General features: G+C 43.8%; 1 protein-coding gene across 3 annotated transcripts in view; it reads right to left on the reverse strand.

Annotated features, from left to right (window-relative positions):
• Positions 1-13912, reverse strand: part of LOC115162059 (coiled-coil domain-containing protein 85C-A) — a 75827-nt gene that overhangs the window by 904 nt on the left and 61011 nt on the right. The window contains exon 3 of one of the 3 annotated variants that reach the window (XM_029712982.1): positions 11885-11974. The exons of 1 other annotated variant lie outside the window; for it this stretch is intronic. In XM_029712982.1, the coding sequence (XP_029568842.1) occupies positions 11885-11974 (90 nt within the window). Of the gene's footprint in view, positions 1-11884; positions 11978-13912 lie in introns of all 3 variants that reach the window. One more of the 3 variants, XM_029712981.1, reaches the window with a different exon arrangement.

A 13912-nucleotide genomic window follows, 5' to 3' on the forward strand; every position in this document is an offset into this window, starting at 1 on the left:
TCCTCCCCTGGTGGGGTTACATCTCCCCTGATCCTAGCCTGGTCCTCCCCTGGTGGGGTTACATCTCCCCTGATCCTAGCCTGGTCCTCCCCTGGTGGGGTTACATCTCCCCTGATCCTAGCCTGGTCCTCCCCTGGTGGGGTTACATCTCCCCTGATCCTAGCCTGGTCCTCCCCTGGTGGGGTAACAACTCCCCTGATCCTAGCCTGGTCCTCCCCTGGTGGGGTTACATCTCCCCTGATCCTAGCCTGGTCCTTCCCTGGTGGGGTTACATCTCCCCTGATCCTAGCCTGGTCCTCCCCTGGTGGGGTTACATCTCCCCTGATCCTAGCCTGGTCCTTCCCTGGTGGGGTTACATCTCCTCTGATCCTAGCCTGGTCCTCCCCTGGTGGGGTTACATCTCCCCTGATCCTAGCCTGGTCCTCCCCTGGTGGGGTTACATCTCCCCTGTGTCTTTCCATCTCTTGGCCGCAGCTGATGCACAAAGAGGTCTTTGAGGGAGTGGAGCGGTAGTCCTGACTATCCTAGCTCTATCCTATACCTCCCCAGTACAGCCCAGTCCCAGCACTCACTGTCCAAGCCCTTAGTTATCCCTATCCCTGGTCCTATCCCAATACAGCCCAGTCCCAGCCCTCACTGTCCAAGCCCTTAGTTATCCCTATCCCTGGTCCTATCCCAATACAGCCCAGTCCCAGCACTCACTGTCCAAGCCCTTAGTTATCCTTATCCCTGGTCCTATCCCAATACAGCCCAGTCCCAGCACTCACTGTCCAAGCCCTTAGTTATCCCTATCCCTGGTCCTATCCCAATACAGCCCAGTCCCAGCACTCACTGTCCAAGCCCTTAGTTATCCCTATCCCTGGTCCTATCCCAATACAGCCCAGTCCCAGCACTCACTGTCCAAGCCCTTAGTTATCCCTATCCCTGGTCCTATCCCAATACAGCCCAGTCCCAGCACTCACTGTCCAAGCCCTTAGTTATCCCTATCCCTGGTCCTATCCCAATACAGCCCAGTCCCAGCCCTCACTGTCCAAGCCCTTAGTTATCCCTATCCCAATACAGCTCAGTCCCAGCTCAGACCCAGGGATAGAGGAGAGGATCAGACTGCTGGAGGAGAGGGTGAGGGGGATGGAGGAGAGGATCAGACTGCTGGAGGAGAGGGTGAGGGGGATGGAGGAGAGGATCAGAGAGGAGGAGAGGATCATGTGCATCAACAGCAATCTTGGGAAAATCCTCTGCATTATCATTAACAGCAGACTCGTACATTTCCTCAGTGAAAACAATGCACTCAGCATATGTCAAATTGGCTTTTTATCAAATTACCGTATGACAGACCACATATTCACCTTGCACACCCTTATTGACAAACAAACAAACCAAAACAAAGGCAACGTCTTCTAACGATTGTTGATTTAAAAAATATATTTTGACTCAATTTGGCTATACATATTGATTGAAAGTAGAGTTGGGGGAAAAACATACAACATTATAAAATCCATGTACACAAACAACAAGTGTGTGGATAAAATGTGCGTAAAAATCCATGTACACAAACAAGTGTGTGGATAAAACTTTTCTTTCCACAAGGCCGTGGGGTGACACAGGGATGCAGCTTAAGCCCCACCCTCTTCAACATTTATATCAACAAATTGGTGAGGGCACCAGAACAGTCTGCAGCATCCGGCCTCACCCTACTAGAATCTGAAGTTAAATGTCTACTGTTTGCTGATGATCTGGTGCTTTTGTCCCCAACCAAGGAGGGCCTACAGCAGCACCTAGATCTTCTGCACAGATTCTGTCAGACCTGGGCCCTGACAGTAAATCTCAGTAAAACAAAAATAATGGTGTTCCAAAAAAGGTCCAGTTGCCAGGACCACAAATACAAATTCCATCTAGACATAGTTGCCCTAGAGCACACAAAAACTATACACCTCGGCCTAAACATCAGCACCACAGGTAACTTCCACAAAGCTTTGAACGATCTGAGACAAGTAAAGAAGGGCCTTCTATGCCATCAAAAGGAAAATAAAATTTGACAATGCCAATTAGGATCTGAAAAAAAATACTTGAATCAGTTATATTGCCTTTATGGTTGTGAGGTCTGAACCAAAAATTCACAAAATGGGACAAACACCAAATGGAGACTCTGCATGCAGAATTCGGCAAAAACAATCCTCTGCATGCAGAGCAGAATTAGGCTAATTATCAAAATCCAGAAAAGAGACGTTAAATTCTACAACCACCTAAAAGGAAGCGATTCCCAAACCTTCCATAACAAAGCCATCACCTACAGAGAGATGAAGTTGGAGAAGAGTCCCCTAAGCAAGCTGGTCCTGGGGCTCTGTTCACAAACAGACCCCACAGAGCCCAAGGACAGCAATACAATTAGATCCAAACAAATCATGAGAAAATAAAAAGATAATTATTTCTAATGTGTCAAGTAATTAACAAAAAAACTGAGCAAACTAGAATGCTATTTGGCCCTGAACAGAGAGTACACGTGGAGAGAGTACACCAGAGAGTACACCTGAGAGTACATCAGAGAGTACACCAGAGACTACACCAGAGAGTACACCTGAGAGTACATCAGAGAGTACACCAGAGACTACACCAGAGAGTACACCTGAGAGTACACCAGAGAGTACACGTGGAGAGTACACCTGAGAGTACACCAGAGAGTACACCAGAGAGTACACGTGGAGTGAGTACACCTGAGAGTACACCTGAGAGTACACGTGGAGAGAGTACACCTGGCTCTCAAGAGAAGACAGGCTACGTGCACACTGCCCACAAAATGAGGTGGAAACTGAGTTGCACTTACTAACCTCTTGCCAAATGTATGACCATAGATTTATTTTCCCTTTTGTACTTTAACTATTTGCACATCATTACAACATTGTATATAGACATAATATGGCATTTGAAATGTCTTTATTCTTTTGGAGTGTAATGTTTACTTTTCATTTTTTATTGTTTATTTCACTTATGTTTATTATTTTACTTGATTTGGCAATTTAAACATATGTTTCCCATGCCAATAAACCCCCTTAAATTGAATTGAGAGAGAGATATGATGCATTATTCAAAGCGTCACCTCCTGTGTTTGAAGTTGAAGTTCAAAGCCATGCTAATCAGGACAGGAGTCTAAAGTCGGTCTGTATTTCATTCCAGAACAGACACACACTCACAAACACTTTTTGCACACGCCACACTCTTATTTTTTTTACCTGAGTGGTTACCATGATGACTCCAAAGGTTTTTTAGCAGGACCAATCAGAGTTCTGATTAGCTAAACAAGAGTACTCTCTTTTCTGCTCTCTCTCCTCTTTCTGCTCTCTCTCCTCTCCCTGTCTCTGCTCTCTGTCTATGCTCTCTGTCTCCTCTCCTCTATCTCTGCTCTCTCCTCGCCTCTTTCCTCTCTTCTCTCCTCTCCCCTCTTTTATCTCTGCTCTCTCTCTCCTCTCCTTCAGTCTCTTCCTTCCATCCTCACTTCTCTCCTCTCCTTCACAGCCTCCTCTGCTCTATCCCTTCTCTTCCTCCCCCCTCTTCTCCTCTCCCTCTTGTCCTCTCTCTCCCCCTCTCTGCATTACTGCTGGAGGAAGGAGTGTGGGTAGGGGATGGAGAGGAAAGGATGATGGAGGAAGAGGATAAGAAGGAAGAAGAGGGATTAAGAATGAGGACAATGACATCCCCAAGGTGAGAGCTGAAGAGGGGGATGAAAGAGAAGGAGAGAGCAGAGGGCGTCGTTGCCCTTCTGTAAGGAGGGATGCTAATTTAATTAGTGGTCTTTAAGGGGCGACCTCTGGTTAAACATGGAAGCAACAGAGAGACAGGTGAAATCTCTTGGCTATAGAGAGAGACAGAGAGAGACATATAGAGAGAGTAATAAAGAGAGAGAGGGGAAGACAGTTTATTTATTTTCTCTTTTGTACGTTAACTATTTGCACATCGTTACAACACCCTCTATAGACATAATATGACATTTGAAATGTCTTAATTTGTTTGGAACTTTTGTGAGGGTAATGTTTACTGTTCATGTTTTATTGTTTATTTCACTTTGAGAGAGAAAGACCATTTAATTGACTTGAGAGAGAAAGTAAAGCCCATTGAAATGAGAGAGAAAGAGAGTCTTCAGCTTCAGTCTCCAGCTCTAAGGCTTGGCTAGAGAATCTGTCACACCCTGATCTGTTTTCCCTGTCCTTGTGCTTGTCTCCACCGCCTCCAGGTGTTGCCCATCTTCCCCACTTATCCTCTGGGTAAAAAAACTTAAGTGCTATGGCTTTTCAACCTCAGCTCTGAATCCACGATATGGCAATCTAATAGAACTAAGGGTTTTCTTTAATGGAAGCGTCTCTAATGTCAAACATGTAAAGTGTGGTGTACCGCAGGGCAGCTCTCTAGGCCCTCTACTCTTTTCTATTTTTACCAATGACCTACCACTGGCATTAAACAAAGCATGTATGATGATGATTCAACCATATACGCATCAGCAACCACAGCTAATGAAGTCACTGAAACCCTTAACAAAGAGTTGCAGTCTGTTTTGGAATGGGTGGCCAGTAATAAACTGGCCCTGAACATCTCTAAAACTAAGGGCATTGTATTTGGTACAAATCATTCCTTAAGTGCTAGACCTCAGCTGAATCTGGTAATGAATTGTGTGGCTGTTGAACAAGTTGAGGAGACTAAATGACTTGGTGTTACCTTAGATTGTAAACTGTCATGGTCAAAACATATAGATTCAGTGGTTGCAAAGATGGGGAGAGGTTTATCCGTAATAAAGAGATGCTCTGCTTTTTTGACACCACACACCAAAAAGCAAGTTCTGCAGGCCCTAGTTTTGTCTAATCTTGATTATTGTCCAGTCATGTGGTCCAGTGCTGCAAGGAAAAGACCTAGTTAAGCTGCAGCTGGCCCAGAACATAGCGGCACGTTTTGCTCTTAATTGTAATCAGAGGGCTAATATTAATACTATGCATGCCAGTTTCTATTGGCTAAGTGTTGAGGAGAGACTGACTGCATCACTTCTTTTTATAAGAAACATTGTGTTGAAAATCCCAAATTGTGTTGAAAATCCCAAATTGTGTTGAAAATCCCAAATTGTCACAGGCCGGCTCATAGCCTGTGGCAAAAATGAGAGGACATCAACAACCAGTATAGGCCAATTCAAAAAGTTATTTATTATAAAACAAAACTATTAACTCTAAACAAAGGAAAAGGAATGAGGTGTGGAAATGTCATAATATAGGGTGTATGTAGGGTGCATGGATGCGTGAATATGTGTGTGTAAACATGACTGAGTGGAAACTAAATACATCAACAAAGGAACAAACAAAACAGGCTCATACCTGGAGGAGCAGGGAGAGAGCAAGCAAAGCAAGGAGACAGAGAGGTTAGTGGAGCAGTTTGTTAAATACCCTGAGCCCAGGTGGCTCCAATCACACCAGCTCCAATCATTAACGACCCTCTTGTGCCTGCAGGAGGAAGCGCCCCTGCACTGCAGAGGAGGAGCCGTGACAGTCAACTTACACACAGCTCTGACACACACACTTATCCCACCAGACATACCACCAGGGGTCTTTTCATAGTCCCCAAATCCAGAACAAATTCAAGAAAACGTACAGTATTATATAGAGCCCTTATTGCATGGAACTTCCTTCCATCTCATATTGCACAAATAAACAGCAAACCTGGTTTAAAAAAACAGATAAAACAACATCTCGCGGCACAATGCTTCTCCCCTATTTGACCTAGATAGTTTGTGTGTATGCATTGATATGTAGGCTATGTGTGCCTTTTTGAAAATGTATCTTGTTCTGTCCGTGAGCTGTTCTTGTTTATTGATGTTCTGTATTATGTCATTCTGTATTATGTTTCATGTTTTGTGTGGACCTCAGGAAGAGTAGCTGCTGCTTTTGCAACAGCTAATGGGGATCCTAATAAAATACCAAATACCAAATGCCTGTGTTTTCTGTCTGTCTGTGCCAGTTCGTCTTGTTTGTCAAGCTTACCAGCATTCGTCCTGTCACCTCCAGTCTTTTCCCAGCCTCTCTTTTTCTTGTCCTCCTGGTTTTTGATCCTTGCCTGTCCTGACCCTGTACCCGCCCGCCTGACTACTCTGCCCATCTCTGACCTCTGCCTGCCGTCCTGTACCTTTGCTCCACCTCTGGATTACTGAACTCTGCCTGTTCCTGAGCCTGCCTGCCTTCCTGTACCTTTGCTCCTACTTTGGATTATTGACCCCTGCCTGCCTTGACCTGTCGTTTCAATGCCCCTGTGGTTACAAAAAACATTGTTACTTCACACATTCTGCACTTGGGTCTTACCTTGATTCCTGATAGAATCAAAGCTAGATAAACAGAATGAGGGGTGGAAGTTAGGGTTAACATGATGTATTGCTGTTGTAAGGTCTACTTTATTACTCTGGGTTATTGGGTAAAGTCTGAGCAGTGTTTACATTAACTTCATTAGGGTAGGGGGCACTATTTTCACCGCCGGCTGAAAAGCGTGCCCAAAGTAAACTGCCTGCTACTCAGGCCCAGAAGCTAGGATATGCATATAATGGTAGATTTGGATAGAAAACCCTCTAAAGTTTCCAAAATTGGTAAAATAATGTCTGTGAGTATAGCAGAACTGATATGGCAGGTGAAAACCTGAGAAAAAATCCATCCAGGAAGTGGGATTTTTTTATTTTTGTAGTTTTCTATTGAATGACATTACAGTATCCATTGACTTAGGACTCAAATTGCACTTCCTATGGCTTCCACTAGATGTCAACAGTCTTTAGAAATTGTTTCAGGCTTGTATTCTGAAAAATGAGGGAGTAAGACCACTTTGAATGAGTGGACCATTCAGTGTCCCCGAGGGTTTTCATGCGCACGACCAAGAGCACGCCTTTCTTGTTTTCCTTTTATATTGACAAAGCTTTTGTCTGGTTGAAATGTTATTGATTATGATGACTAAAAACAACCTGAGGATTGATTATAAACATCGTTTGACATGTTTCTACGAACTTTACTGATACTTTTCGGATTTTTCGTCTGTCTGTTGTGACTGCCTTTGAGCCTGTGGATTACTGAACAAAACGCGCGAACAAAACGTTTTTTGGATATAAAGAGGGACTTTATCAAACAAAACAAACATTTATTGAGTAATTTGTTCGCGCGTTTTGTTCAGTAATCCACAGGCTCAAAGGCAGTCACAACAGACAGACGAAAAATCCGAAAAGTATCAGTAAAGTTCGTAGAAACATGTCTAACAATGTTTATAATCAATCCTGAGGTTTGATGGGAGTCTTGTGAGTGCAACCATACGAAGATCATCAAAGGTAAGTGATTCATTTTATCACTATTTCTGACTTGTGTAACTCCTCTACTTGGCTGGTAACTGTTTGTAATGATTTGTCTGCTGGGCGCTGTTCTCAGATAATCGCATGGTATGCTTTCACCGTAAAGCCTTTTTGAAATCTGACACCGTGGTTGGATTAACAAGAAGTTAATATTTAAACCGATGTATAACACTTGTATGTTTTATGAATTTTTATAATGAGTATTTCTGTTTTTGAATTTGGCGCTCTGCAATTTCACTGGATGTTGGCCAGGTGGGACGCTACCGTCCCACACCCCCTAGAGAGGTTAAAGACCTGAGGTTATTGTCTCTTAACTCTCAGGGTGGAATGTGGAAGAGGCAGAGCAGAGGCAGGGCTGGAGTAAAGGTGCATATTACTGGAGACTGACATTCAATATTGCAAGATGGCGCCGACAGAGATGGTCGCCTCGCTTCAAGTCCTTAGGAAACAATGCAGTAATTTGTATTTTTTTGTTACATAGTTAGCCCAGAAAATCTTAAGTGTTATTACATACAGCCGGGAAGAACTATTGGATATAAGAACAACGTCAACTTACCAACATTACGACCAGGAATACGACTTTCCCGAAGCGAATCCTTTGTTCGGACCTCCACCCTGGACATTGGATCTAATCCCAGAGGCCGACCCAAAACAACGTTGTTGCCACAGGAGAGGCAGACGGAGGGCCTCCTGGTCAGACTTAGAAGGTGAGCAACCCATCCACCGCTTCCGAGCATATTACTCGCCAATGTCCAGTCTCTAGACAACAAGGTGGACGAAATTAGGGCACGAGTTGCCTTCCAGAGAGACATCAGAGATTGTAACATTCTCTGTTTCATGGAAACATGGCTCACTCGGGATATGTTGTCAGAGTTGGTACAGCCACTGAGTTTTTTCATGAGTCGCGCCGACAGAAACAAATATCTCTCTGGTAAGAAGAATGGCGGGGGCGTATGCCTCATGATTAACGACTCATGGTGTAATCATAACAACATACAGGAACTCGAGTCCTTTTGTTCACCTGACCTAGAATTCCTTACAATCAAATGCTGACCGCATGATCTACCAAAATAATTATTTTCGATTATAGTTTACCCCCCCAAACAGATACCTCGACGGCCCTGAAAGAACTTCACTGGACTCTATGTAAACTGGAAACCACAAATCCTGAGGCTGCATTTATTGTAGCTGGGGATTAAAAAAAAAGCTAATTTGAGAACAAGGCTACCTAAATTCTACCAGCACATTGATTGTGCTGGACCACTGCCACTCTAACTTCCGCGATGAATACAAGGCCCTCCCCCGCCCTCCCTTCGGCAAATCTGACCATGACTCCATCTTGTTGCTCCCCTCATATAGGCAGAAACTAAATCAGGAAGTGCCCGAGCCTAGGTCTATCCAACGCAGGTCTGACCAATCGGATTCCACACGTCAAGATTGCGTCGATCACGTGGACTGGGATATGTTCCGGGTAGCCTCAGACAATAACATTGACGTATACCCTGACTCGGTGAGTGAGTTTATTAGGAAGTGCATTGGAGATGTTGTACCCACTGTGACTATTAAAACCTTCCCTAACCAGAAACCGTGGATTGATGGCAGCATTTGCGCAAAACTGAAAGTGTGAACCACTTGGTGAACCATCACCATGGTGAACCACCACCATTTAATCATGGCAAGGCGACTGGAAACATGACCGAATACAAACAGTGTAGTTATTCCATCTGCAAGGCAATCAAATAAGCAAAGCGTCAGTACAGAGACAAAGTAGAGTCGTATTTCAACGGCTCAAACACAAGACATATGTGGCAGGGTCTACAGACAATCACGGATTACAAAAAGAAAACCAGCCCTGTCACGGACATCGACATCTTGCTCCCAGACAAATTAAACAACTTCTTTGCGTGCTTTGAGGACAATACAGTGCCACCGACACGGCACGCTACCAAAGACTGTGGGCTCTCCTTCTCCGTGGCTGACGTGAGTAAAACATTTAAACATGTTAACCCTCGCAAGGCTGCCGGCCCAGACAGCCTCCCTAGCTGCGTACAGCGCCTCTTCAACCTCAGGAGGCTGAAGAAATTTGGCTTGTCACCTAAAACCCTCACAAACTTTTACAGATGCACAATTGAGAGCATCCTGTCAGGCTGTATCACCGCCTGGTACGGCAACTGCACTGCCCTCAACCGCAATGCTCTCCAGAGGGTAGTTCTGTCTGCACAACGCATCACCGAGGGTAAACTACCTGCCCTCCAGGACACCTACAGCACCCGATGTCACAGGAAGGCCAAAAAGATCATCAAGGACAACAACCACCCGAGCCACTGCCTGTTCACCCCGCTATCATCCAGAAGGCGAGGTCAGTACAAGTGCATTAAAGCTGGGACCGAGAGACTGAAAAACAGCTATCTCAAGGGCATCACACTGTTAAACAGCCATCACTAACACAGAGAGGCTGCTGCCAACTACTGACTCAAATCTCTAGCCACTTTAATAATAAAACATTTGATTTAATAAATGTATCACTAGTCACTTTAAACAATGCCACTTTATATAATGTTTACATATCCTACATTACTCATCTCATACAGTTGAAGTCGGAAGTTTACATACACTTAGGTTGGAGACATTCAAACTCGTTTTTCAACCACTCCACAAATAACTTGTTAACAAACTATAGTTTTGGCAAGTCGGTTAGGACATCTACTTTGTGCATGACACAAGTCATTTTTCCAACAATTGTTTACAGACATTATTTCACTTATAATTCACTATATCACAATTCCAGTGGGTCAGAAGTTTACATACACTAAGTTGAGTGTGCCTTTAAACAGCTTGGAAAATTCAAGAAAATTATGTCATGGCTTTAGAAGCTTCTGGTAGGCTAATTGACAGAATTTGAGTCAATTGGTGGTGTACCTGTGGATGTATTTCAAGGCCTACCTTCAAACTCAGTGCCTCTTTGCTTGACATCATGGGAAAATCAAAAGAACCTCAAAATCAAAAGACCTCAGAAAAGAAGTCTGGTTCATCCTTGGGAGCAATTTCCAAACGCCTGAAGGTACCACATTCATCTGTACAAACAATAGTATGCAAGTAGAAACACCGTTGGACCATGCAGCCGTCATACCGCTCAGGAAGGAGACGGGTGTGTCTCCTAGAGATGAACGTACTTTGGTGCAAATCAATCCCAGAACAAAAGCAAAAGACCTTGTGATGATGCTGGAGGAAACGGGTACAAAACTATCTATATCCACAGTAAAACGAGTCCTATATCAACATAACCTGAAAGGCCGCTCAGCAAGGAAGAAGCCACTGCTCCAAAACCATCATAAAAAAGCCAGACTACGGTTTGCAACTGCACATGGGAACAAAGATCGTACATTTTGACAAATGTCCTCTGGTCTGATGAAACAAAAATAGAACTGTTTGGCCATAATGACCATCGTTGTTTTTGGAGGAAAAAGGGGGAGGCTTGCAAGCCGAAGAACACCATCCTAACCGTGAAGCACGGGGGCGGCAGCATCATGTTGTGGGGGTGCTTTGCTGCAGGAGGGACTGGTGCACTTCACAAAATAGATGGCATCATGAGGGAGGAAAATTATGTGGATATATTGAAGCAACATCTCAAGACGTCAGTCAGAAAGTTAAAGCTTGGTCGCAAATGGGTCTTCCAAATGGACAATGACCCCAAGTATACTTCTAAAGTTGTGACAAAATGGCTTAAGGACAACAAAGTTAAGGTATTGGAGTGGCCATCACAAAGCCTTGACCTCAATCCTATAGAAAATTTGTGGCCAGAAATGAAAAAGTGTGTAAGAGCAAGGAGGCCTACAAACCTGTCTCAGTTACACCAGCTTTGTCAGGAGGAATGCATTTCGCTACTCTCGCATTAACATCTACTAACCATGTGTAGGTGACCAATAACATTTCATTTGATTTGATATTGGAAAGTGGGATCGTACACCTTTTAAATGTGGAGGAGCTGGAGAAGGTTTGAAAGTGTTTGAAAGTCCAGTTCAAAGCAAGACTGTGAAGTGATACTGAGGTCAGCGAGGGAAACTCTTAAAGCACTTCAAAGGAGTTAAGGCCGCAATAAGAGGAAGAAAGTACCGATGGAGGGATAGAAATCTGCGGACTGGTTTCAACCCTGTGTGAGTCTGTGAGACTCAGGAAATGCCTTCCAAATGTCTGAGCTTTCAGAACTCTCTTTCTCTCTCCCTCTGAATGTGTCCTCCATGTGTGTGTCTTTTCCCTGTTGGCTTTGATCTTTCCTGACAGATCATGACCCCTGACCTTGACCCTTATCAGCCGGAGTGAGTACATAAAACAACAATGCTGCTGCCACAAAGACCTCTGCTTCGGTGACCACTGCTACGGTGACCGTTACCGCAGCGACCTCTAATTGTTGTTCTATTCAAATATACTGCAAATCGGCTCAAAACAGATAGGGTTTTCTGGTAGCTAGGATTTATCCACAGAGCCAGAGTGGTCAGGGCAGGGAGAGGGAGTGGTTTGGCGCCATACTGTACGTACATTCTGCAGTGTGTCTTGCTGGTACTGTGAGAGCTGAGACTCAGAGTGGTAGAAACCCTTCCTCAGACTCTTCAGATCACCACTTTTAGTCTGCTGAGAGAGAGAGGCAGAGAGAGAGAGAGAAAACACAGAACACATTTAGAGGAGTAGACAGTGCACACAGAAGTCCAAGAGGAGAAAATGTGCTGCTGATATCTGTACAAGAGAGAGGAGCTTCAGCACAGAAGTTGAGAGGTTTGATGCTCAGGATTGTCAATAGGCCATTTTAGAACACCTTGTAAGACAGCAGTTGTCAGTTCAGTTCATTTATACCTTATCTATCGTATCACTGAAAATGGACAGCATGTGTTTTGTATCCTCCTGCCTGGGATACAATAAATGGCATCCCTCTGCATCAGGACACTGTGACTTTGGTTAGCTGCCTTTAAAAACGTCAACAATCTGTGTTTAACAAGGCAATAACAGAGAGAAAACATAAGGGTAGATAGATAGAAAAACACAAACTGCGCCCTTGGATACAACTATATACCAGGCTTTTAAGAGGATTGTCCTCTTTTTACAGAGTGCAGTGTGTGTGTGTGTGTGTGTGTGTGTGTGTGTGTGTGTGTGTGTGTGTGTGTGTGTGTGTGCGCGCAGGGCAGTAGGGTCACTGTGATGACACCCCTGTGAGTTAAAGAGTGTTAAAGAACAGCTGTTCTGATTGGTGTTATGGGTTAGGTTCAGTGGGATGACAGTACTATCTCCATAGACGGGTTGGTTGTTCAGCAACAAATCTCTGTAGTGAAGTCTCTTATGACAGCAGTATGTGTATTATGTAATCACAGAGCTGTATGTGTGGAGAAATGTCTACATCAATAGGACACTCATATCTGTGACCCAAATTACACCCTATTCCCTATTTAGAGTCCAACACCTCGGACCAGGTCACTTTCGAAACTCATCACAGCCATTCAGGGAATTACAAAAACAGAGTTTTCATCCCAAAAGTAATTGTTTAAATGGCTAAATAATTTAACAGTGCACCAGGGGTACTTGCTTCTGTGATTCTTAAAATACAGAGCCTGAAATTATAATTTTGTTACATTGTTTGCTGGCTCAGCTGGTTAGCTCTCAGTCTTATTGACCACCCAACATTGCTAACTAGTGATGCACCAATATGGCATTTTTGCCCGATACCGATATCCGATATTTTCCTTGCTAAAAAACACGATACCGATAACCGATATTTAAAGCATTCTAGTACAGTTAAATAGTTAACACACGCACATGGACGCAGCAGACTTAGGCACTGTATCTCAGTGCAAGAGGTGTCACTACAGTCCCTGGTTCGAATCCAGGCTGTATCACATCCGGCCGTGATTGGGAGTCCCATAGGGTGGCGCACAATTGGCCCAGCGTCGTCTGGGACTTCAATGTAATTAAGAATTTGTTCTTAACTGACTTGCCTAGTTAAATAAAGGTTACACACACACCACACTGACCAAAAAGTAATTTTGTTGCTTTTACGTATGTCCCCGTTACCAGTAAAACATAATCGAAACCTTTTTCTTTATCTTACTTGCTGTGCTGTTTCGTTGTTCATTTGTTCAGTCGTTTCATTCTCAACCAGGATTTGTATGGAACCCCGTTTGGGTCTTTGCGTGTCAAAAAGATAAATGTGTCAAATAACACTATTTGATGTGTCAAGTAAGCTTGTTGACCAATCAGGACCTGAAAATGACTGCACATCACATAATAATTTAACTCGTTCATACATTTTGTATGTAGTTATTACACATTGATTACACTATCACTCGTATTTCATATGTCACAACGATTCATTGATACGTATGCTATGATGCTGGTAAAGTTGCCTCGCGCACCTACAGTGCTGGTCATAAAAAAAGCTAACTAGCTCATGGATACAAACAATGTTCTTCCCCAAGAACATAGCAAAACAACATAATCTAGGTGTCATCATCTAAAATAACCCTAATTTATAAAACAGTTCTTATTTGATTAATGGTGGTCAGACCCATCTATGAGAAG

Source organism: Salmo trutta, chromosome 25, assembly GCF_901001165.1.
Source record: "Salmo trutta chromosome 25, fSalTru1.1, whole genome shotgun sequence".
NCBI lineage: Eukaryota > Metazoa > Chordata > Actinopteri > Salmoniformes > Salmonidae > Salmo > Salmo trutta.